General features: G+C 46.7%; 1 protein-coding gene and 1 pseudogene across 1 annotated transcript; both read right to left on the bottom strand.

Moving 5' to 3' along the window:
• Positions 1 to 613: 613 nt before the first annotated feature.
• LOC136467842 (separase-like) lies at positions 614 to 19,590 on the bottom strand (annotated as a pseudogene).
• A 195-nt stretch (positions 19,591 to 19,785) lies between these two features.
• On the bottom strand, positions 19,786 to 23,657 carry LOC136467841 (nitrate reductase [NAD(P)H]-like). Its single transcript, XM_066466632.1, has 4 exons — positions 22,372 to 23,657; positions 22,145 to 22,285; positions 21,445 to 21,677; positions 19,786 to 21,346 (listed from the first exon to the last, which is right to left on the bottom strand). Exons 1-4 carry the CDS (start codon positions 23,336 to 23,338, stop codon positions 20,009 to 20,011), a joined length of 2,679 nt encoding a protein of 892 aa, XP_066322729.1. The 5' UTR covers positions 23,339 to 23,657; the 3' UTR covers positions 19,786 to 20,008.
• Between the last annotated feature and the right edge of the window lie 552 nt (positions 23,658 to 24,209).

The raw sequence follows: 24,209 nt of genomic DNA, 5'->3' as shown, positions 1-24,209 counted from the left end.
GTGCTTGGTAGATAGATGCTCGAGAAAGCACACCTTGCAATGCAGGAGCTATAGCCTAGAGACCTTGCCCTCTAGGCATAACCCGAAAGTACTGATCGCCGTTTGTTGGTTAAAGGCGCACTTGTATTGGTCGAAATTTAGAGATAAGTACCCCTCAAAAAAAAGAAATTTAGTGATATATAAGTGTGTTTGGGTGTGTAGCAACAGTTGCTTACATAAAATTTCTTGAACTTAAAAAAAAATCATCGAGTCACAGTCGTCTCCTCGCATTGCACAAGGCGAGGGTAAGGCTTACCACTTATACCTTTTCCCAGACCCCACATAGAGCGGGAGCTCTCTGCACTAGGTACGTTCTTTCAACAAAACATGCGTCCCAACTTTTAAAGAAAAGTGTATCTATGTGCATGGTATAATTTTTTTTTGGATAACCAGGAATATTGTTTTTTCTTTCGTCTTCCTTGTTGCAGAGGCAGTAGCCCTTCACAAATCAGCATTGACCGTATACTAGCACCAAACCTACACCACCAGGCTACCTACCAAACTTCCAGTAGAATTTAGTACAGTACAGACAGGAAGAAATAGCTTATAATAACTAACTTGCAAGGGTCAAAATTGTACAAGTACACATTCAGCCTGTTCGCTGGCTCGTATCTGGCTTATAAGCCATATCTTATCAGCCAACGAACAATATTTTTCTCTCACAACAAACCAGCCAACAATACTTTCAGCCATGGTTTATAAGCCAAACCAGACCAAACGAACAGGACGATTATACAATTGAAATTAATAGCCTCAACATACATTCTCTAACTTATGATCCACTGACATAGCATTACAGTTTTGCACAGAGCCATTGTACAGAACATTTACTTCTATATACACTCGTTACAGCTCTGGAATACCGATATGTGCACGTCCACAGCAGGTCGTCCACAGCAGCCTAAATCAGTCAGCACATTTGAGCTGGCACGCTTTCGTGCGACCTCCATCAACACCATAGATCACACTATCAGTAGTGGCCAATACCAAGCCGATACTACCACGCTTTAGGGCATCTCTCGTCTCGTGGCAGAATCCGTCATTACTTTCTTCTTAATGATTGTTGGCATACCGTAACACACTGGAGATGCGCCTATCAGAAGTGGAAGCTTGCAAGCCCGCCTAGATTCGCTTAGATATGAAGCTATTCGCCTCTGCCTGCAGCTGCAGCACTTGGTACTATCTCCTTATTTGTTGTTGCTTATTTCCTCGTGCGCCTCGTCGTCTTGCTCTACCTTTTTCCTCGGAAGCTATACTCATGGACTCAAATTCCTTTGTTAGCTGGCAACATTTTGAACAATTGTTGCCATCTAGAGAACTGTCATGCAACCACGAATTGAGCAAAGCTTTACTAAACCGATCGATATCCTTATCAGAAACATCCCAGAGATTCGCAATGATAGCAGGGGAACCAGCAAATAAATATGACAACGGAACCCCTCGAGGAGCATAACTCCCTTTGCAATGAAGTGTTCCACTGCTACATCCCATAAGAAGAGCAGCTGCACAGTTATCTATCTTCTCGATTTCCTTACTAGAAATATACTGAGTTCCTGCAGCAATTTACAGGTTAGTTAGATCACAGACTCGTTATGTTGATTCAACCAGCCATTACTGTCATCCTGCGCATTGCATAAGGAGTATATGAACAATACACACTTAGGGCTTGTTTGGATGCACTTGTATCCATCTCAACCCATGTGTGTTGTAGTGAATTCTGGTGGAGATTAGTTAATTTTCCACAATCCAACCCAATACATGTGGATTGAGGTGGATTTGAGTGCAGCCAAACAAGGCCATAGGAATTACTTGTGCTGGTTCATATTCATCAATAGTTGCATAAAAGACTGGTCCTCAACGACATTAGACACTTAAAAATAAATTCTTGGCTCTAGCACAAGCAGAATAGCAGATTAGAATAGCAGATTGTTCCCAGTTATGTCTGCCAGTATGCTAGTTGCAGCCAGCATGTCATATAGCCCAAAGCCGCAATCTAAACAGTCTAGTTTTGTTATGGACTGGGCCTGGGGCCATGGGTTCAGCAGCTCTAAGGCAAAGCAACAGCCGCACATCAATGCAACAGACTAGATGTGCCAGGCAAGGAAACATGCAAAGATTAGATTAGTATTGATTGGTCAGATAAGATCATATAGTTGAATCTGTTAGCTATGTTTTTTAGGAGCCAGCCTATAAAAGAAAGGCATATGGCGAGCTCTAGGATTAAGGAAGAAGAAACCTAAAAGCAATCAGAACCTCTAGAGGAATGGCGCCTAGCAGTTTCTTCTTGGTATCCCATCAACCTAAGTTAATCTCAATCCTTATCAAGTTTAGTCCATGGTGATGGAAGATATATATATATATATATATTAAAAACTGGGCTCAGGGCATTTAACCTAAAAAAACTTCACCTAGGGCTATGCTGGTACTAGTAGATTAGTGATGTAGCCTGTGCTATCACACAGGTTTAAAAAGTTAGTTGTGATGCATCAAGCTGCCAATAGGGAGGGATATAAATAGATTCTAAACAACTAAGATGAACCATCAGCTACGCCTACAACTAATAAGGGAATGAAACTTCAAACAACTAGGAACAATTACAAGGCAAATATCCAACAAAATTTAAAGCATACCACTTCCATGCCCAAAGTACAGGAAAAGGTCATGATTTGTCAAGGCCAAAACCAGCTCGTCAGCCTTTGGAGAATTCCCAGCCAATCCCTGCACAACATAATTACATTGTTTGCAGTTATGATAGCATAATGTAAATTTACCTTCTAACATGCAAATGAAAGGAAAATGGATCCTTGACAAGGACAATGAAAACATATTAAAGCTTATTACTATGTTGCCATTGGTAATCTGTATGTCCTTTTACATCTTTAAATTTAAATTGGCATTTTACTAGCGTGGGTGGCTTCCAATGGCACCAAAAATTACTTTTCCCCATGCAATGGTTTGGATCACTATCCTCACGACCTCACTTTAACGCAAAAGGATTGGACAGAAAACCCGATGCATTCTTCATTGATTCTAGTGGTACATATAGGTACAGGAAGCATATACAGCTATGGAAAGAATCAGGGAGATCATCTCCACTAGTCTAGGGGTTAACTATGGCAAGATAGAATCAGTATACAAATATGCACCATCTGTATGTAGAGCGCAGAATCATTTTCCAATGAAAGCCATAATTAGCTTAACAATGACATGTAATAAATTTTGTAGAATACAGTTCCTACGATTAAATTCACTTCTGATTGATGTTGAACTGAGTGACGTGGAAGTGACACCTAAAACTATGAGTAAACCATATTCTTAACAAAAGTTACTACTAACCACTTCTAATACACCATATACATATTTACTTTATAAGACACTTATATTACATTTCAAACTTTTATTTTGAACAAAACTTCTGCATTTCAAACTCTCATCTTAGCATCCAGTGAAAAAAAAAATCACGAGAGATAATTAGTTGGGAGAAAGGAGCCAATTTTCTAATATGATTACCAATTAAGTTTTGACAAGCCATGTGTTTACCTTCCACTCATAGTTTCTGAATAACCGAACAAATTCTTCTTGTGTGCTGCTCAGGTCACCGCTTGGATTCAACAGATAATATGTATTTAAAGGATCGATGACAGGAAAAGGAGGATCCTTGTAATCATTATTGATTCGAGATAATGCTAAAAATATGCTACCCATTGATGGCATGCGATAAATTTCTTGATTCCTTAGTACAGGCAGGTTCTCCCAAGGAAGCATCTGCAGTTAACAATTGAAGCAGGTGAGGTCACTGGAGATGTAGTAAGGCTATACTATGCTTCATAGTTCATACAAGGATGTTACTGACATAACAGTACTATTTTTTTTTCTCGAATACGCAGGAGAGCTGCGTATCATTGTATTAAGAGAGGAAAAAACGGTCCCGTACAATTATACCCCCATACTCCGGACCGAGCCATAGGAGGGTCCTGAAACAAAGTTCTTCTAACCAATAAAAACACACACTCTGGGTGAGACCTGACCAACACTCTAACCGCCTACCTACCCTGTCGCTAGAGCTGGACCTAAGGCATCAAGCTTCGGAGCACCCGCAAGACACCACAAGTGGTGTTCATCGCTAAAGGCACGCAACAGGTTATTCATTGTTAGCAACCTGGTACTGGATTGTAGAGAATAGGAGGGAATCTGAGGAGGAAGTAGTAAAATCTTAGGGTATCGAGAGCAAGAAGAGGAACAGTAAGAGGGGAGAGTTCTAGGAAGGGAGATAACCTGTTGGTTAATTGGTTCTGTAATGTTTGATGCCCTTCTCGCTGCTGACCATTGACATATGTAATCTCCCATCCAATGTCTGGACTGGGCTCGAGGCCCATGGCCCATATGACTGTCCCAACCATGGCTAGTTCCTAACATTCCCCTCTCCTTAAGATTCGGCTTGCCCCCAAGACGATAGAGAAGGATGGAACCACCGGGATCCCAAGGAAACTGGACGATCCTGTGTTTCTTCAGTTCCTTCATGGGAAGATGTCTGCCAACATTTTTGTGTAGGGCAGATGGAGCTGCAGCATTCTTCACAGTTGGTTTAGACTTTGCAGACTTGGAGGATAGGATATCAAGAATGAGATCATCAAGACTCTCATCAATACGATAGAATCCTTTCATCATCTGACTAAAGCCTACTAAACATTGTTCAGATGCTTCCTTCAGATGTATGACAATAAGAGCTGCAGCAGCTGGACTCTCCATTCCAAGAGTAAGAGCTCACTTCACCACTTCATGATGAAAAAGGGGCACTGCCCATTCTCTGATGCACCTACAAGCCTCAGTTGTATCACCATTTCTGATGTATTGCTGTAGTAGATCAGCAATCCTCTTCTTCACCTCTTCTATTGTGATGTGAGTTGAACTACCCCATTGTCGCTCAATTAACTCTGCGTGGTGGGGTGCTGAAAGATAGCTGTGCTCTGCAATTTGTACAAGACTGACCAGCTGACGATGCCCGGAAGTTGTGCTCCAAAAATTGATGCAGACCCCACAATGCTTCATGTGAACCCAACATGTGTTGTAGATCAGTGAAACTACACTTGACTGAAGCAACCTCAGACTGGATACGGCTGAAATAGAAGCAAACTGAATAGGAGACAGCAGCTCATAAGATGACCACGGTAGTTACGTCTTTCCATGAACAACACCCTGCAGTTCTGTTGTCTCTAGCAGTTCTGTTGGACGTGCTGTAGTAATAGATATCCTTGGACTTGTTCTGTTGCATTGCTTTTGGATTGATTACACAGCTGAGAAATAAAAGCTTCACTTGTTGACCCATTGGTGTCCCAGACCAAAGCTTAACCCAAAGACACCACAAGGCTATATCATGGAATTCACACTGCCCGACAGATAACAACCAAGGATGGATGGTTACGCATAACTCACCATATAAGCAACATTGTATTGAGCCTGTACCATCCAAAGCAGCAAAGAAATCAACCTCAGTGATGCATAGCTGACCCAAGAAGATCACCTCTCCAATTACTTTTCCACAGTTCTTCAGGACAGCATGAGAATATCTGAAAGAAGGCCATGGAAGCTCTAGGTGCATAGCTGAACAGCGGCATGTGCACCAGTTGCTAGCAGCCTGGAAGAACTTAGTACGGAGAACGAGACACCACTCCAAGTGAACAACGAACAAACTCCAGGAATAATGGATCTGCTCTATACCTCTTGTATTCCAATCCTGCAGAGATAACGATCTAGGTGGAGGCCATGGTGACCACAGGTCCACAACCTTTTCCAAGCCATGATTGAGTATGTATCGCTGATGAATCTGAGGTGGCCACAGGATCACCGAACTCGACTCAGTCATTTGCTGAAATCCAACAACAAAACACCCAGCACAGGAGTAGAGGCAAACATGGTAATACACCTGCTGAATGGCCCACCAAGCAGCTCAGACAGGCTTGCAGGAGCCATCGTTGCAACCGACACCGGGGTAACCAGCTTGGAAGTGACATCCATGGCAAGCTTGAGGCCGTTGCACGGTGGCCGTGATTCCCTGTCAATAGCACGAGCATGGAGCACCACGACAGACATCAAAGCAGCATACTGAGAGAACACTGGTGCTTGCTCGCTTGCTGTCGTAGTTCGTCGACGGTGCGACATTTCATCAAACACCCCTTGGGCACGAATGGAGATGGTGGCAGGCTTACTCAAGGCTGCGACCCAGACCCTTGGCGGCTCATAGCCATGGTTGGGAGGCGCCGTGGACAACGAACGCAGCCGTCGGGGAAAAGGTTGCAGACCGCGTCCACCGCCTTGTCGAACAGCCAGTAGAGCCGATGCCTCTCCTCGACAGGCATGGAGGCAATGTCCACGCAGACGCGGCCACCGACCGCACCATGCGAGACGCCAAGGAGGATGCCACTTGAGACGCCAGAGCAGATGCCTCCGCCGCTCGTTCGTCGCGTGCCGCGCATGCACGCGTGGCTGAGGCAGACGCGGAGGAGCAAGCCGCAGTCCCCTGAAGCCGAGGCGGGCGCGGAGGAGCATGCCGTGGTCCGCGAAACCGAGGTAGGCGCGGAGGAGAACGCCAAGGTCGGCGAAGCCGAGGTAGGCGCGGGGAAGCACGCTGCGGTCGGTGGAGCCGGAGTGGGCGCGGAGGTGAGCGAGACGAGGTCATGTACTGGGGCGCGATGTCGTGGAGGTAGTCCTTGGTGTCGTGCCCGAAGACGATGTAGGTCTTGAAGGGCGGGAAGATGGGGTCCCGCGCCAGCATGACGAAGCGTGTGCCGTTGCCGGCGTCCCCCTGGATGCCATCGGTGAGGACCTGGAGGTCGTAGAGCTCGGCAGCATGCGCGGACGCGATGACGGCGGTGTCCCAGAGGCCTCCCGCGGCGGCGTGCTCGGCGGTGCCCAGCGGTGTCGACGAAAGCCTCGTGGGCCACGATGAGGCCCTTGGCATTGAGCGTGAGCTCGCACTGCGCCGGCGCCTGTGGGTGGGAGATGGCGCGCGGAGTTCGCGTAGTAGCGGCAGACGAGGCGGGCGACGCGGAAGAAGGTGTCGGCGGGGACCGGCGTGTTCGCGCGCGAAGTCAGACTCCGGGTACGGGACGGGGCGGTTGCGGAGGAGGTCGGGGTCGTCGGGCGCGAAGCCGAACTCCTGGTCGTCGTCGGGCGCGAAGCCGTGCTCTGGGACGACGTAGCCGCCGAACAAGATGGCGCGGAGCGCGTACTCGACGGGGCCGAGGCGGAAGCAGGCGAGCGCCGGGCCGAAGCCGATGGAGAGCTGGAAGACGTGGATGCCCCAGGACGCCGCGGCGAGGAAGTAGCCCGATGCGTGGACGAGCACGTTGGTGTGCAGGCCGGAGCCCGCGGAGGCGATGGACTCGACTCTCGCGAGGTCTGGCAAACCGGCGGTGGCGTGTAGCACCATACGGCCCGCCAAGGGTGGAAGAGCGTGGTGTGCGCGGCGCAACGTAGGCGGAGGCGGAAGGTACGGGCGCGAGCGTGACACAGGCGGCAGTGGGAGGTGCGGGCGCGAGCATGACCGAGGCAGCGATGGCGGAAGGCGCGAGCGCGACCGAGGCAACGGCGAAAGGTGCGGGCGTGGTCGAGACCGAAGCGGCGTGGTCGGCGAATCGCCGATCCAACCACGCGTTCTGCTCGGCGAAGAGCTTACGGAGTTCGTTCTGCTCGGCGGAGAGCTTACGGAGCTCGTCGAGCAAGAGCTTGGTGGAAGGATTCATGGTGGACTACCAAAATCGACGGCTCTGGTACCAGATGTTAGCAACCTAGTACTGGATTGTAGAGAATAGGAGGGAATCAGAGGAGGAAGTAGTAAAATCTTAGGGTATCGAGAGCAAGAAGAGGAACAGTAAGAGGGGAGAGTTCTAGGAAGGGAGATAACCTGTTGGTTAATTGGTTCTGTAATGTTTGATGCCCTTCTCGCTGCTGACCATTGACATATCTAATATCCCATCCAATGTCTGGACTGGGCTCGAGGCCCATGGCCCATATGACTATCCCAACCATGGCTAGTTCCTAACATTCATGTTGGGACTGGCACCCTCAAAGACACAGGCATTCCTGTGCTTCCAAATCAACCATGCACACATGACCACAAGTGAATTGAATCCTTTCCTCTTGTCCTTTGGGGTGCGCTTACTTGCCTTTCTCCACCACTCTGCAAAATTCTGCTCGTTTAAGCTTGGCACCCCATGTTGGAGACCAAGTGGTGACAGGACCCGGAACCAAAACTCGCGTGCAAAGACACAAGAAGTTAGCAGGTGTTGGATGGTTTCAGTCCGCTTGATCACAAAGTGGGCATTGGTTGGGATGGGGCAAGTTCTGTTTCGCCAAACGATCCACAGTCCAACATCTATCCCGTACAGCCAGCCACAGGAAAACTTTGCAGTTGGGTGGTGCCCAAGCTTTTCCAGATTCGGCGCCAAGGCTCAAAGTTGATCGATCCATGGAAGAAGGCCCGGTATGCTGATTTTGTTGTGAAGACGCCTGAACTTTCACACCTCCAACTATGAGTCTTCATTTGGAGAGAGCATGAAATCCTGAATAATGTCCCAAAGCTGGAAGTACTCAAAGAGACCGATCATCGAGAGTCCTCCCTGTAAGTCGCTAGGCCACTGCTGATCATGCAGTGCAGCAGCAACTGTACGGTTGCGAAACCTCTGAGGTACCAGTGTGTAAACATTTGGGGCAAGATCCTCAATGCAACACCCAAACAGCCACCTATCTGTCCAAAAGTATGTGTCATTTCCGTTGCCAACATGAGAATGTAAAGCAATGGCAAAGAGAGCTTTTGCATTTTGGTGGACCGGCACTTCTAGGCCTGACCAAGGTCTCTCCTTGTCTGTCTTTGCAAGCCACCACCATCTTATTTGCAGCGTCCAGCTCATATACAGTACTAAATAAACAGCACAGTAAATCCCAGAGTGCAAAGCAATAAGTTAGGAATTGCCTAGCAGAACTAGGTGCTGATTTGACTGGGAAATTTAAGGTGCCACTTTGACTGAGACATTTACAGCGCAAAATGTAGACACCCAAATAGACCACCTCACAGCATCTACCGTCTAGTTATCTACCAGATAGCACCAAAGGAAACTGAAATGGACAAAGTGAGGCTAGCGACAAATAATATATAACAGCACTCATGATATTCACCCTTACCAGCAAAATATGCAGTCAAGTAACAATTCCATCCAGAGTTCTAGACTTATAATGCAGATGCGAAGTATCAAGAACATGTAAAATTATTAAATTGCATAGGAAATGACTTACAGTCAAATTATTTTGTTGCTCACCTGAACATTGACATCAAGAACTAAAATAACTGGACCTCTATCAGCTGGCTGAGGAAACTCATATACTGCATCAGTTATTGAACATTTGAGTGTGTCCATAGCTCCATCATCCATTTGACAGGAAGAGAAAGCTCTAAGTCCATCTTTCCCACAGCACCCTCCCCTTCCAAAGTAACCTTTATACAAAATGAGTTGGAGAAAACATTCTTGTACTTCATCCACTGACACAGCACCACCAAGGATAGTCCTGATTAGCACTGGATTGGATTCAAATTTGAATTTTGTATCCAGATCAGTGATAATACTTGATAAGGCAGCCTCAATGTGTTCATCAGATAATCGATGGCCCAACAGAAGGCATTTCCAGGGTCCAAACCAAGAATCTTCAATGTCTCTGTTCGAAAGAATGAAAATTATATCAGGAAAAGAAACATTATCTTGTGTTGACACCACCAAATTCCAACAGATGAACCAATTTAAACTTTGATATGCATAGGTAATCTTACTTCAGTGTGTTAGCAAGGTAATTGTTGAGCTTCATTCTATGCGACCACCACCTGACATGATCTGCCTTTACATCATTAATAGTAAGGGTTGTGCTGGAGAGAGACATAAAATTCTCCTCAAGTATATTTCTGAAAATTGGGGCCACATCGTCTGTAATTCCATAGCCCCAAGGACACTGCCACTTCTTATCTAAAACTCTCGTTGGATTGCCCAAATCTTTGATGCATGAATCTTCAAACTGCATTTCTGTTAGGCAATAATAAGCAAATAAGAATACAAAGATCCAAGATTAGATTTAGTTATGGTTACATGCAATCACAATATGTAATCTGCATACCTGAAATAGCATCCACTGGAAGAAGCAATGTAGTAGGTTCACTTGTTGAATCAAACCTTGAAAGCAACATCCAAGCAGGAAAAAATGGAGGATGGCAATGGAATTTCAAAAGGGCTTTAACATAATCACCTCCAAGCATACTAATGCACAGAACTGGTACATCAGGAAGTTTTTGGAAGAATTCTGTCATATGTTTCTCAATATGTATTATGTCCCTTGATGACAACCTGATAAAGAAATTTAGATTTTACTACACGTTTGCAGATGCAATATGATCACAAGTTCAGATGCTACATAAAATTCTAAACCTGAGAAATTCCGAAACATCGTCATCCGTCTACATTTCTGAAATCTTCATGGGTGCCCTGAAAATGTGAGTAGATACGAATAAAAGATACAGAATACGGAACTGTTCTGATCCGGCTCTTAACTTGCTAAGGTACAAACTTTCGGAACCTTTTCCCCTGGACGATGCTTGTAAGTTAGGAATGTAATGACAATTGAGATAAGTTCCCACAGAAACTTGATGGAAGTATGCGGCCCAGTGATTCAAAGAAAGAGATTCTTTATGAGAACCCAAAGGCAGTTGAAGTTGAAGAATCTGTAGTTGATAGCAAGAATATGCATGCAAGTAACTTGCAAACCTGCAATGGGCAATTCGGATTTTACGACAGAAGCCACAAGCAGTAAAACAAGGATGTAATAATTAAAGAAAACGGTAGCCTGACTGTTATAAAAAAAACTAGAATAAGTAATATCCACTAAGCATTATAAGTAGTCCACAGTACAATTGCACAAGATAACATAACATAACAAACCTCCTGAACAAGTGAGGGGCTCTCTCTGGATAGAACAAAAGCTTTGAGCAACCAGGGAACAACATCAGCCATTTTTACACTAGAGAAGATACAGCAGATGTCCCTGTAGAAAAGTACGATGAAACGAAAGACAATTAAGCACGTATCATGAATTGCTACAACCAGAATGTCATATATGCATATGTTGCATAACAGGAACTTGATGAAACAAACCTTGGCTGTTCAGAAAGGGAGCTTTTTAGCAAGAAGAAGCTCATACTCCATAGTATTTCTGCACACTCTAAAGGAAGAAAATCACCAATAATGCTCCTATCCATGATTAGTCCAATTAAACAAGGCCCATAGCAATCCTGTGGAAGGGACCTGAAGAACAGCAGTGATATGCACTTCCAATAGACACTATGAACTTCATGGTCCCCATTGCTATGAGATCCCAAGGACTCTAGCTGCAAAAAAGGGCAAAAACATAGCTGAACCAACAGATAGCTCAATTACAGGAATTTGATCAAACTTCTTAAGCAGCAGCACATGAAAGTATCCAACATAATAATAATAATAACATGGGCCAGCACATTTTGCAGAATCACAAGGTCCTCCCCTTGGTATCCATAGCAAGCCAGAAGGTTCTTACACCACAAGTATAGACTAACATATATTTCCATTAGCTTGTAGGAACAATATTCCCCTACCTGTAAAGCAGTAATACTTCATAGACTTTAAATAAAGTCTCGTAGTTATTAGAGAGAACAAAGGATCAGCTACTTATCACAGTAACAATCTGAAATTCAGACTATGGTGTAATGAATTAACCAACATTTTCCCAGCAATATTTTATAGTTCCTAATTGTTAAACATATCAATACCCTATACTAGGCTACTATTTTGGTGTCAATGTTAAACCAACTCGCAATAGCATGCTAACCTAAAAACCCATGCTATTGCAGACTTGCACTGATAAGCAACTTTGTGCAAATCCAACATGCCATTTAGCAGAGTAAATTAAAAACACATCATTCAAACAAACTAGTTAGATCTCCAAGGTACAGTATTTTATCAAATATGATTTTAGTATAAAAAAGACTAATATTAACCATAACCTACTAATATGTAGTGAAATGTCAGCTATCAGTCTTTCATCTTACTCAAATTAATGCCCAAAACACACAACAACAAATTGATGAAGTCTCAAGGTACACCTAATCATTAAATATGACAATTATTCTGCAAACATTTATCATTTACAACTAATGTCAAGCCAATGATTGCATGTCTCATCATTCAAGCACAGAACACAGAAAGATAAACTAAGAAGAAAGTACCTTTTTTTAATAGAAGTGACACAAGGTAGCGGCGGCGAACACAGTCCAATCTGAGCTGCAAAATATTTTGAATGCACTCCGAATTCAAGGATTTAACCAAAAGGCAGCTCCAACAACCAAACATATTGCATAAGTCATCTTTGCTGTGATCAATGCCATCAGGAAAACACTCTGCTTCACCACAAACCAAAATATCTGCAGCCAATTCATCACTCCAAGATATGTTATTTTTACTATTTAGCTCAGTTAAAACCTTTTCACTTTTCATATGTGCATTACGCTTACTAGAGCGAGTTCTAATCTTCGCAACAGTCTCTACATTCTGTTCATTGGCTAAACGTGGATGAATTTCTGGATGGCCTCTTAGCTTTAGCATCTAATGGTGGACCAGCTTCAGCATTCCCTGACCTTTTTCTTCGAACTTGTATTGCCGTGCAAACACTACATGGAGATAACAATCCATCCTTTGAAGTTGCGGGTTCTTTCCGACAAGTATAAGCTTCATGTTTGATCGGTATTCTACAGTCTTTGCTGCACACAAGACAACCAGTTTTATGTCTATCATTGGACCCATTAAAATATTCCAAGTCAATGCTGTTCAATTTCTCTATTGCACATCTGTACATGCCTAAAGCATTAGACAGATCAGCTGTCGACTGTTTCTGGAATTTTTTTTCAAATAGACTCCAAGACAGGTCACCAACTTGCATGTCAACTGATATCCCCAAAGTTAACTTGCAGATTTTACATGAAATGGTTGCATCATTTTTCACAAGAAGATCTCGGGCATGGTTAAGCTCACTCTCCGCTTCATCCCATAGCTGTCGCTTACGGTATAGTTGACCTGAACAAAATTCAAGGAATGTGAGATAGAAGGAACAGATGATCAAGAATTATGTTTTCCTAGAAATGGTGTAAACTATACAGAAAAACCGATAAACCATGGAAATAGAATATATATACCTAGAAATGATGCAAAAACAATACAGAAAACTGAAAAACCATGGAAATTTGATATCTCTCTTCCTGTCCGTAAGAGAGCTTCTGCTTCAGCACCATCTCCAATCAATTCGTACATCATAGCGACCTGTAAACGTAATTTACTGAGAATCATGCATAAAGAAGTCATTATACTACTGCCCGTGGTTGTGGTAATATACAACTCCAGTCCCCACTCAATTGGTTCCAGTAGCATACTTCTCTAATCTTTGTTTGTATTAAAATTACCTTATGCTACAGTATCACAATACCTGTAAGGTGCTCTCAAGGTAGTATCTAAGTACACTCCATGGAGTAAGGAAAGAATCTCTCATGCTGGATGATCTGCTGGAATCTGGCCAAAATCTCAACTACTGTTGGGCCACGCACTTCAAGAGAAAAGTCCTGCCCGCAAGGTTGGCTTTCCATATTTCCCAGATATGCCCGATTTGAGTTTGAACTTCTTTTTTAGGAGCTTTTTACGCAAATTGAGGGCTTCTTTTCCGTATGAAATGGCCTGTAAAAACAAAACATTGGATGTGCTTACTTACACAAAAGCTACAGTATTGACCAACTACACAAAATCTAGAAGCAGTTACTGAACTGAATTGTGCACCAATGTTCTGCAGGAATTAAACATCAAAGCTAAATTGTTGAAAGCGAGAAAGCGTAGTTACCTGGAAAAGTTGTCCGCGCTGAAAAAAGTCTTTCTGACAAGTCATAGTATAAACAGCTAGCTAGAAAGATTGATTGGTCATTTAGATGTAACCTGCAGAATACAATAAAATAATTTCAGAGGGAATAAGGGGTCATGGTTACTAATTTGATGCAATGCAACTAACAGAACTTACTTCAGAAACCAGAGATGAGGCAGCTTTGCTGACGTCATCAAAACTGAGCTGCTTTCCAAAGGGATGCTTACATGACTGAGGAATAAATAGGTCGCTAGGCAACATCCTCTGAAGAAACATAGAGAGAGAAGGATTGTCTCCTTCGAAACCGTTTATCCAAAAACTAATATGGTGGCTATGTACATCAAGATGCTCTGCGGCAATAGAAAGAAATTGCTCATCCAGTGGGAGATAACAGCATGCATGACTAAGGCGCCCATTGGTCACCAGCAAGGACAACAACTTTTCAAGGGGTAATTTTTCTTGCTTCCAAATCATGATCATAACCTTGCACAACTTAAACTGAAGCTCAAAACAGCCCTGAGATGGCAGAGTAAACATGCATGATTATGTTGCTAAAGGAAAGCAATTGCATCTCATCCAACTTAATAAACTGAAGATATATCATGGCCCTACCTTCATAGACAACAGGTCAACCAAAAAACAAATAAGTGGTACAATAGTTTGTGATGGATGTTGCAAAACCATGTCAGGAGAAGAATGATCGAAAGTCCCCATCTTCAACCACAACTTAAGTGCTTTCTCAGCATTATCAAATATTACCTATGCAAAATAACAATAATGACACTAAACATAATTAGATAAAGCATAACCATGTTATACTAAACATAAACATGAGTGTGCTCGTATCGCTTATATGAACACTATACACTAACATGGGTAGGGTTTGAAGCGGTTACCTCCCCACCAGGATTGTCTTCCTGAGCGCAATGTGCATACAAGCAGTATGCAATCGCCAATTGATTGTTTGCAGTAGTGTTGGCATCAGATGAATCCTCTGAGATCTTTTGCTGGTTAGATGAACAAACATTAATCTATAACTCCCTTTCTTTGTAAATAAGAAAAGGCAGTATGGGATCCAAACTCACCAGTAAGGATATGGCATCATGTAAAGACTCAAGGCAGCTTTTTATGTTTTCCACTCCAGATGCACGAAGTGCACCAGCCTTTCTTAAAAGAATCCTTGATCTCTCCAAAAAATGCTCTTTCGAACAGTAAATTTTATGCAACAGAACATCTATGATCCTTATCTGCATTTTAGAGCAGAATTCTGTGCTTTGGGCTTCAGTTAATCCATATGCTAGTAACTCCTGTAGAATATATGTTTTCCCAGAGTAGTTAGCCCCAACAACAGAAAACTACAGATACACCAAATTTAATCAAACAAAATAAAATATGGTACCTGCTCTACTATTAAGCCTATCAGCTTAGTTGTCGATGGAGACCAATTTTTCAAAAGAGAGGGATAGAGAAGTGGAGCACCATCCACCTTATTATCCCCAAACTCTTTGTGTACAGCCTATAATTTAAGAAACAGAATATAAGTTACACTAACATAATAAGTGTTTAAAAAAAGCAGAATTGTTTTTAGTCAGTACCTTAACCCATGCCTTGATCAGTATAAAAGAACCTTTGAAATATTCAGAATTATCGCAGTCAGACAACAATTCAGACAAGCTCTTCGCAACAATCCCAAGTGTTGTTTCTATTTCTGTGCCACATCTACGTAGAGTGTCAACCATCTTTGCAATCCTTGCAAATGCATCCAAAATGATATCCATCAAAATGTTGTTTCCTTTTGGCCTTGAGGATAGTCTACAGTAAGAAAGCCTAACATGCGCCCATATTGTTTGGCAGCACAGTTCTAAAGCCTTTGGTGCCTGAAGGAGAGACAGCAATATTCACTTCAATGGCAGCTCAGAAGGGGTTGTCCTAAAAAAATAGAAGAAAAGGAAACTTAGAAGGAATACCTCTTTAACATGTTCAATATTATGAAGTGTCACTCCAATGTTGCTAAGTGAAGGTATCAAGAATTTGAGCTCCTCAGGCGCTAACCATTTACTTGAAATGGCACGGACGACGAAACCCAAGCTCTTCTGGACTATGCAAGCAAAAGGTGTTAATGGACAATAAGGATAGTGATACAGAGCTAGTAACAGCAAACGACTCAACGGCCATTTTCAACAACTAGCAACTGTATATAACCAAGCAGATTTACTGATCACTATATCTTAACAAAATATTAATTCTTGGCATAAATATTAACAGCATGATATAACCAGGGATTTTGTAATTGCACTAGGCGCAATGGCAATGTAAACACACTAGAATACCTGGACATCTTTCTTGGTAACAAAGGAAAATTTAATCGCGGATACAAGGACTGTCGGTAAGGTTCCATGTTGTTCATGCCGTCTCTCGTTGTCTCCTTGAGACATTTGCATACAGCTGTTACAGCACAAATGACAAAACATCTTGTACAGTAAGCATGCATCAATAAAGGTTCTCGCATTTCACTAATTACAGTGCCAATACTTTATCTTATGGACCTACCTAAAATACGCGAAGCTGGAATCGACAAACTGATGCAGTGCTGTCAAGAAATAGTTCATGTTACCAGAATAATGGGTTGGTTTTCCTTCAGAGAAGTTCTTCCAAAGTGTATCCACTTGCTGTGATAATACCTTGCTAATAAACTCCAAAGAATCCAAGTATGTGACCAAAGATGTATTATCATGTGGCCATCGTGCTAATGTGCCAAGAGCTTTCTCTAAAGCATGTATGTACTTTTGATCCTTGGGAATAGCCACAGATAAATAGGGTGGTATTTCACTTTCTGCTTGCTGGGCACTCAAGTATAACCCAGTCGCATAAAGACGAAGCATTGATGCAGTAGGAGAGGAAACCTATACATCGCATGAATTTACACAAATCAAAACAAATGTGCACCAACATGGTATGCTTAATGGGAATTCAGTGCTTAAAAGATAATACAGCAATGTACCTCAGAGAAATAACCACTTTGTTTATAAAGTAGTTCTGATGCGCCAACAGATAAATCCCGTTTGGCAGAAAGAACGAACCGACAAAAATACGCCACAAATACTGGAAGCTCATTTACAGATTTCGGTAAATCATCCTGAAAATGGTTTACATTACATACAACAGGTAATAGTGTCTTGATGATAAAAGACCCATTAGCCATTATCTATATCTTGATGAACTTATTAGTGTGATGGGATCAAGAGCAGAGAACATTAAGTAGGTGGTGAGCTCAATACAACTAATAAATGGGATGCATAAGCACATCAGAAATCTACACCATATTACTCAATTATATCTGTACACATTACACAATGACCTATCTCATCAGAAATTCGGAATCATAAAATATAACAAGACAAAGAACGAAATCAAGATTACTTAAACCACCCCTATAGTACATGAAGGCCAAATTAAGTCTCAACACTACAAAAAATAACTGATTAAGTACTGAATTCTAACACTAAGATAGTGGTGCTGTAATATGGTATAGTTGGAACAAAGTAATCCTACAACTATACATAGGAGTCTAATCCAATGTATACAAGATGCTGAAAAACAGGGCTCTTAAGATTGTTTACAAGTTGAATCTATGCAGAAGCTCAACTAAAATTTCAGAGCATTCCACAACATCTGCACATCTCTCCACTCACACATCTCCAAAACTACAGAACCGTACTTATATTCAAAATTTTGAAACTAATGACCTACACATCAGTTTAGCACAAGCAATGTATCGTTTTTGTTTTTAAGTTTGGCAATTCATTGCATGTTCTTTTGGCGTTTGCCATTAATCACTGTAACTGTTAAATTTAGCATGATGCCATGATGTAACATGCTTCTGAAGTTTGGTGAAATTCAACATTTTTCACTGGGTGCATTTGTAGATGTTTTAAGTGTCCATACGAATACATATCCTGCACAAAATTTGTTAATGTTATGAACAAAAAAATATCATTTGTCCCGCATGTGCAAAAGCCAATCTATATTACTCCTGATTAATGACCTATTATATATTCATGCCTAGTATTTGCTAGTTGTATAAGGAGGAGGTTTTTGTATATTTGCATAGACCTTTACGTGTATTTATTCAGCCCTAGAGCCCCTGTAGTGAATAACAGTGCTACTCATAACAATTGAAAGGTGCACAGCAGAGGAATTACAACAGACTTCCAGTAGCATGAGTAGAAGGAGATTACCTTTACACATACAACAGAATCAGTGACAGTTTCTAGCACGTAGAGCAAAAGCTGTGTGCTCCCTCCCCAACTCAGATCTACAGAAGAGCAAATCTTGCAAGCAATCTGCAGCCAGGGAAAAACAGTATCAAAATTAACCGAACAATCTAAGGCTCCAATTTGCAGAACATCGATAAGGAAATCAATTTCATAATGACACATACTGCTGGAAAATGCTCGATCATGCCCTCTTTCACACATTCTTGCACTGTGTGTCGACAGAACCCATGAACTAGATCACTACTGAAAAATGAAGACTCAGAAACCAGAAAAAATGTGCACCGGCTCATGCCATTCACAAGCAGCGGGAGATACTTCCTCCTGGCTTCATTAGTAAGAATACTGCACACAAAACATAAATTCCTGATAAGCCCACTCAGTATCTCTCTTATTTGATGAATCCTAAAACAAAATTGGTGATCTCACCGAAGCCATGGTTTTAGCTGCTTGAAAAGGCTGATAAGTCGTTCGTAAGGGGCAGGTTCCTTCACCTTGCCCTTGCTGGAACAATTGGCAAGGCAGGAAGTGAGCTCGACCGCAAGTACGGTGACTTCAGGATCCGTGCCAGCCTCCCCAGCGCTGCCAGGGTCCGGAAGGAGGACCGAATCAACGCTTGCAGCACCACGTCGCGACTTGGTGCTCGAGGTGGGTGGAGAGAGCGCGGAGCGGAGGGCGTCGAGGGTAGCCGCAGCCTCCGCATTGGCGCGTGCGAGGTGGCCGCGCGACTCGAGGCAGCAGACGAAGCGGCCGCGATGGAGCAACACGGAGTAGGGCTTCCCCGCGAGGCAGGGTGATATGGCCTGTAGGCAGTCCAAGAGGAGGCCGTAGATCTCAAACAGTTCGTCTGCGGCCTCGCCGCTCTTGTCGCCCGAGCCAGGACTCGCGCGGACGAGCGGCGGGAGGAGGTGGAGCGCGCGGCTGAGAAACGGGAGGAATCGCTTCGCGAGGGGGCGGAGGGTGGCCGCGTCGGGAGGCGGCGGCTGCTTGTTCTTCGTCGCCCTCTTCTGCGGTGGCTTGGGGTTAGGGTTTGAGCTAGACAGGTAGGGGGTGAAGGGCTGTAGGTAGGCGGCGAAGCGAGAGTGGAGGCCAGCGTAGGAGGACGGGGACGAGAGGGCAGCGACGAGGTCGGCGGCGGCGGCCTCCATTGCCGGCATAGGAGGACGGGGACGAGAGTGGAGGCCGGCGTAGGAGGACGGGGACGAGAGTGGATGAGCGGAGAAGCCAAATTGGGGAAAATTTGCGGTCGGATCTCGGGGTGGGAATGGGCGGGAAAAGGCGACTTTGCTCGTATTTCGGAGCTGGGACTTAGGTTGGGACTGGAAGCGGCCGTTGCCGGACTATCAGTTTTCGATTGGAGTAGGAGGCGTGCCTGCAAGACTGAGAATTGGGCTTTTTTTTTTTTGCGATTCTGAGAATTGGGCTTTCTCGCTGGGCTCTTTTGAGGATTTAGTGGGCTTTTGCATTAATTGAGATCAAGCTTATAGGTTTGCTTTTTTAAAGCAAGGTTTGCTTTTTCTAATGTGACCTAAGGGTTGAACTATTTTTCGTCACCATGCCATACATCAGCCAGAAAGAGGTGGTGCAGGCGTCCCGCTGGCTTGGTAGAACGGGACGAGGCATCACAGGTGGGCATGGCAAATTTTGGTCACCAACCAAGCAGGCCCGCAGCATTTCTATGTACAGTTGCATCTTGCACGACATCCGTTAGCTGTTAAAGCTTCAGGTCAGAAGACAAGGCAAGCTTTGTCGAGGTCGTACCCCATCTTCTCCAGGCCCGGGCGCACCGTGCGCTCGATCATCGCCGGCGGCCCGCACACGAGCGCAAGCGTCTCGCTGTCTCCCAAAGGCAGGTGCTCCCTCATGACCTGCTCGTCCACTCTCCCCACGCCGTACGCCCACCCATCCTCCGGGCGCGCCACCTTGCTCACCACGTACCACACCTTAAGCCGCGCCGGGTGCGCGGCAGCCCAGCGGCCGATCTCCTCCCGCAGGAGCATGTCGTCCTCCGTCCGGTTCGCGTACACGAGGTGCATCTCCGTGTCGTCGTCGGGATGGTCCCTCAGCACGGCCTGGATCACCTGGTACACCGGCGTGATGCCCGTCCCGCCAGAGACCATGGCGAGCCTGCGCGCGAACCGGCGCGCGCCGTTCACCACGAAGCCGCCGCGGCCGGCGTACTCGATGTGCCCTATGGGCCCCTTGATGTCAATGGTCGCGCCGAGCGGTAGGGAGTCCAGGTACTGCGACATGAGCCCGCCGTTAGGGTACTTGGGGTCCTCGTCCTTGAAGTATATCTTGATCAGGAGCTCGACGTGGCCGACCTCGTCGACGGGGCTCGTGGGCGTGTACGCGCGCATGCAGAGCTTGCCGTCTATCGACGCGCACACGTACACGTGCCTGCCGACGGGAAGGCCGAGCTTCTGGTCCGGCGAGGGCAGCGCGAACCGGAAGAGGCGCACGTTGTAGGATAGGCTCTTCTTGTCAACGAGCCGGCACCTGACCTTCTCCCGCGGGTTGGAGAGCGCGACGGTCGACACCGGCAGCGGCGCCGGCGCGGCAGCAGCAGAGGCCTCGTCGATGGCCCTGAGGTCGGCGTGGCTGTTCTGTGGGGAGCAGTCGCTGCCGGTGACGACGAGCTCGCCGACGCGGTACATCTCGAGGAGGCCGCGGGCTTTGTCCGAGTGGATGGCGTCGAACTCCTCGGTGCAGTCGGTGCCGGCGTTGATGAGGATGCTGTCGGCGCCGCCGGGGTGGTCCTTGAGGAAGCCCGTGCAGTCGTAGATTTGGCCGTGCACGATGATCCATGCGGAGTCCGGGGACGTGTGGCGGCGCACCTCGGACATGGTGTACTGCGCGGTGGCGGTGTTCATGAAGGGCGTGGACGTGCTCTTCTTCAGCGTGCCCTGCGCGCTCTCCGACGTCTCGAGGTGCTTCTGCCGCGCCATCCAGCCGCCCGCCTGGTTGCCCGGCTGCGTCGGGTGCTCGAACACCATGCCGATCTCGCCCTTGTGCGGCCGGCACGCGTTGATCTTCACCCGGAACCAGCAGTTGTTCATCATGCCCTGTGCGCGCAGGAACAGCCGCACGTGCGTGCATTTTAAGCTAACACAGCCGTGGAGGACAAGCATCGGAACGACGCCACGATGAAGCGGTAACTCACCATGAGGTTCCAGATGAGCTTCTCCGGCTGGGTGTTCATGGCCTCGTCCCAGGCGCGGACGGCGATTTCCTTGGCCCCGAGCACGCCGAGCACCTCGACGTCGACGGACCAGAAGCACCAGCACCAGTACTTGCCGTACTTGGTTGGGCGCTCCGGGTGGTCGAGCGAGCACACCTGCCACGTCTCGCCGTCGTCCAGGGTCACCTCAACCCGTGTAACTTTCCGGCCGCCACCTGCCAGCAGAATCATCACCACGCGGAAGGTAAGGAAACGAGAAAAAGAAAGAGGAAGGCCCAACAGAAGCCCAAAACGTTGGTTCTTGACTGGGCTTTTACATGGAGAGAGCCCTAGCTCAAACTAAGGACGCGTTTGGCGCTGCTCCTGGCGGCTCCGGCTCCTCACCTTGTGGTACTGTAGTGACACTGTAGCAGGAGCCGTTTCGAAAATCGAGACACAAAATGAACTGAAAAGAAGCCGGAAAGAGGAGGAGCCGGCGAAGCCACGATTTCGAGCTTCGCCGGCTCCGTGCTACAGTGCATGAACAGTACCAGAGCCGGAGCCTCCGGAGCTCCTCCAAACGGGTTCTAAATTCGGATCCCTCCTCCTAAATTCGGAGTATATGCGCATAGGAAATACGAAAAGATTCACATGAGGCGGCGGCGCGCCGTCGGCACGGGTGATGATGCGTTGTTTGACTCACCAGAGTATGCATATCCCTTGATCGTATACGGCCGCTGCGTCGTCAGGGCGTTGATGGGCAGCACCTCGTCGTGTCCCGGCGTGGTGATCACCGAGTTGATGTTGAGCTCGTTTATCATGTACTCCGGCTTGTACCACCACGCTGCACGAAACCATCCAAAAAAACACATTTAGCCCGTGCGCTCGTCGGCGACCAGAAGAAACAATCGATGAGCGAGGCATACATACCTTCGGCATTGGCGAGCTCGGCGTCGACGTGGGACGGCAGCACACGGTTGTCCCGGTAGTGGTAGTAGCTCTCGGACTCGCTGGACGCGACGACGATCCGCTTGAGCCACTTGACCATGCGGCCGCCGATGAAGCCCGGCACGATGACGCGCACGGGGAAGCCGTGGTCGGGCGCCAGCGGCTCCCCGTTCTGCACGTAGGCGAGGATGACGTCGCGCGCGGGGTCCATGGCCACCCCTCGCCACAGGCTGGTGCCGTACTTGCAGCCGCCGCCCCCCGGGAGGTCCTCGGCGCCCTCGAAGCACACGTTGGCGGCGCCGTCCGCTGCGCCCATGACGCCGCACCGGCGCAGCACGTCACGGAGCCGCGCGCCGCGCCACACGGACGTGGAGATGGCCCCGGGGCCCCAGTTGAAGCCGACGGTCTGGCGCACCATGTTCTGCTCCTTGCGCCGGTTGCCCGCGCACACCAGTGTCACGGGGAGCTCCACGGCCTCGAACTCCGTCACCAACTGCTCCATGGTGAGCTTGGCGGGGCGCCTCACGAGCCCCGTCACCTCCACGGTCCAGGTCAACCAGTCCGCCCTCGGGACGGGCCCGTGGTTGCGCACGTAGTGGAGCGGCGCCGGGGTGATGAAGCCGTGCGCCATCAGCCGCGGCACCGGAGGCTCCGAGTTGAAGGGGTGCTTGCCCGTGAGCCGGACCAGCGCCGGGTGGCGACGCACCCACGCGTCGGAGGTGGCCTCGTCGCGCGGGTCGTGGACGGGCGGCTCCACCTCGAGCCGCGGGCGGTACAGCGACCGCCAGTCCGGGGGGATGCTGTCTTCGTCCTCGGAGTCGGAGTCGGAGACGGAGCCGGCGCGGCGCTTGACTCCTGGGCCGCCGGAGTGGAACATGTCGAAGCTCTTGGGAGGGGCATTGCCCGGCCACGGGTGCGGAGCCAGGTGCCGATCAACAGATGCCGCCATTGTCGTTGCGAGGGTACTCGAACCAGCACGAGTTGCGGAGACGGTTGTTTTGACCAGAGCTCGAGGCTAATTGGAAGCTCAGAGTGGCATCTGGTCTTGGAACTTGGAAGCTGGGGAGGTAGTAGAGGTGCGGGGTTTATATAGGGACGGACGACAGAGCACGGCAGGAATGAAGAGGCGCGCGAGTAGACTCCTGGTACTTCACTACTGCATGACTCCTGCTACTATGCAATATGCATGCACACGGTGGGCGGCACATGTATACAAAAATCATGGTGCGTTCGGCGGGTGTTCTACTGGATTTTTCGTGTGTTTCTTTTCCATGCTCCAAACGGCGGCGTCGCTTGCATGTCCGACTGGCTGTGGTACCTCCCTGCACGATATTTTAGCTTTCCCGAGTAGATAGCGACCGCTAATTTCAAGTCGCAATCGTATAGCGCTAGCTGGACTATTCAGAGCTCTATTTCTTTTTTTTTTCCCCTGAAACAAGTAGCCGGCTGTTCGGAATTTCAGACTGTTGTTTCGGTAAGGGTTAGTTGGGCTTCTCATCAGAGTTCTAATTAATTGGATACATTACACATGTGCAACCCTTCGGTAAATACCGTGACCGTGTTGTGCTGAAGGGTCACTAGGACAAACTACTTTTGATGCGAATGCAAATCGAAGTGTTTCTTGACAGCATGTCACCAACCCCTGCGTTATATGGGAATCGCGTCCCAAATGGCCTCTACTGGCTATAGGCTATAGCAGACACTGCACCGTCTTCTTTTAATAACCGTAAGGGCAAGTTTTACTTGCATTGTTTTCTCTCTCTGAACAAAGTCAAAAAGTCATAGCACAAAGTCAGAACTCAGAACTAATAAACACAAGA

The sequence above is a fragment of the Miscanthus floridulus genome, chromosome 7, assembly GCF_019320115.1.
Source record: "Miscanthus floridulus cultivar M001 chromosome 7, ASM1932011v1, whole genome shotgun sequence".
In the NCBI taxonomy this organism is placed as follows: domain Eukaryota; kingdom Viridiplantae; phylum Streptophyta; class Magnoliopsida; order Poales; family Poaceae; genus Miscanthus; species Miscanthus floridulus.
This window is presented reverse-complemented; position numbering and strand designations above follow the sequence as displayed.

Bases quoted from the DNA above. Each gene is read 5' to 3' on its own strand.
- LOC136467841 (XM_066466632.1), bottom strand. From the start codon at position 23,338: ATGGCGGCATCTGTTGATCGGCACCTGGCTCCGCACCCGTGGCCGGGC. The intron at 22,286-22,371 runs GTATGTATGCCT...GGTTTCGTGCAG, and splicing joins CGAGCTCGCCAATGCCGAAG to CGTGGTGGTACAAGCCGGAG. The intron at 21,347-21,444 runs GTGAGTTACCGC...CTGCGCGCACAG, and splicing joins AGCTCATCTGGAACCTCATG to GGCATGATGAACAACTGCTG.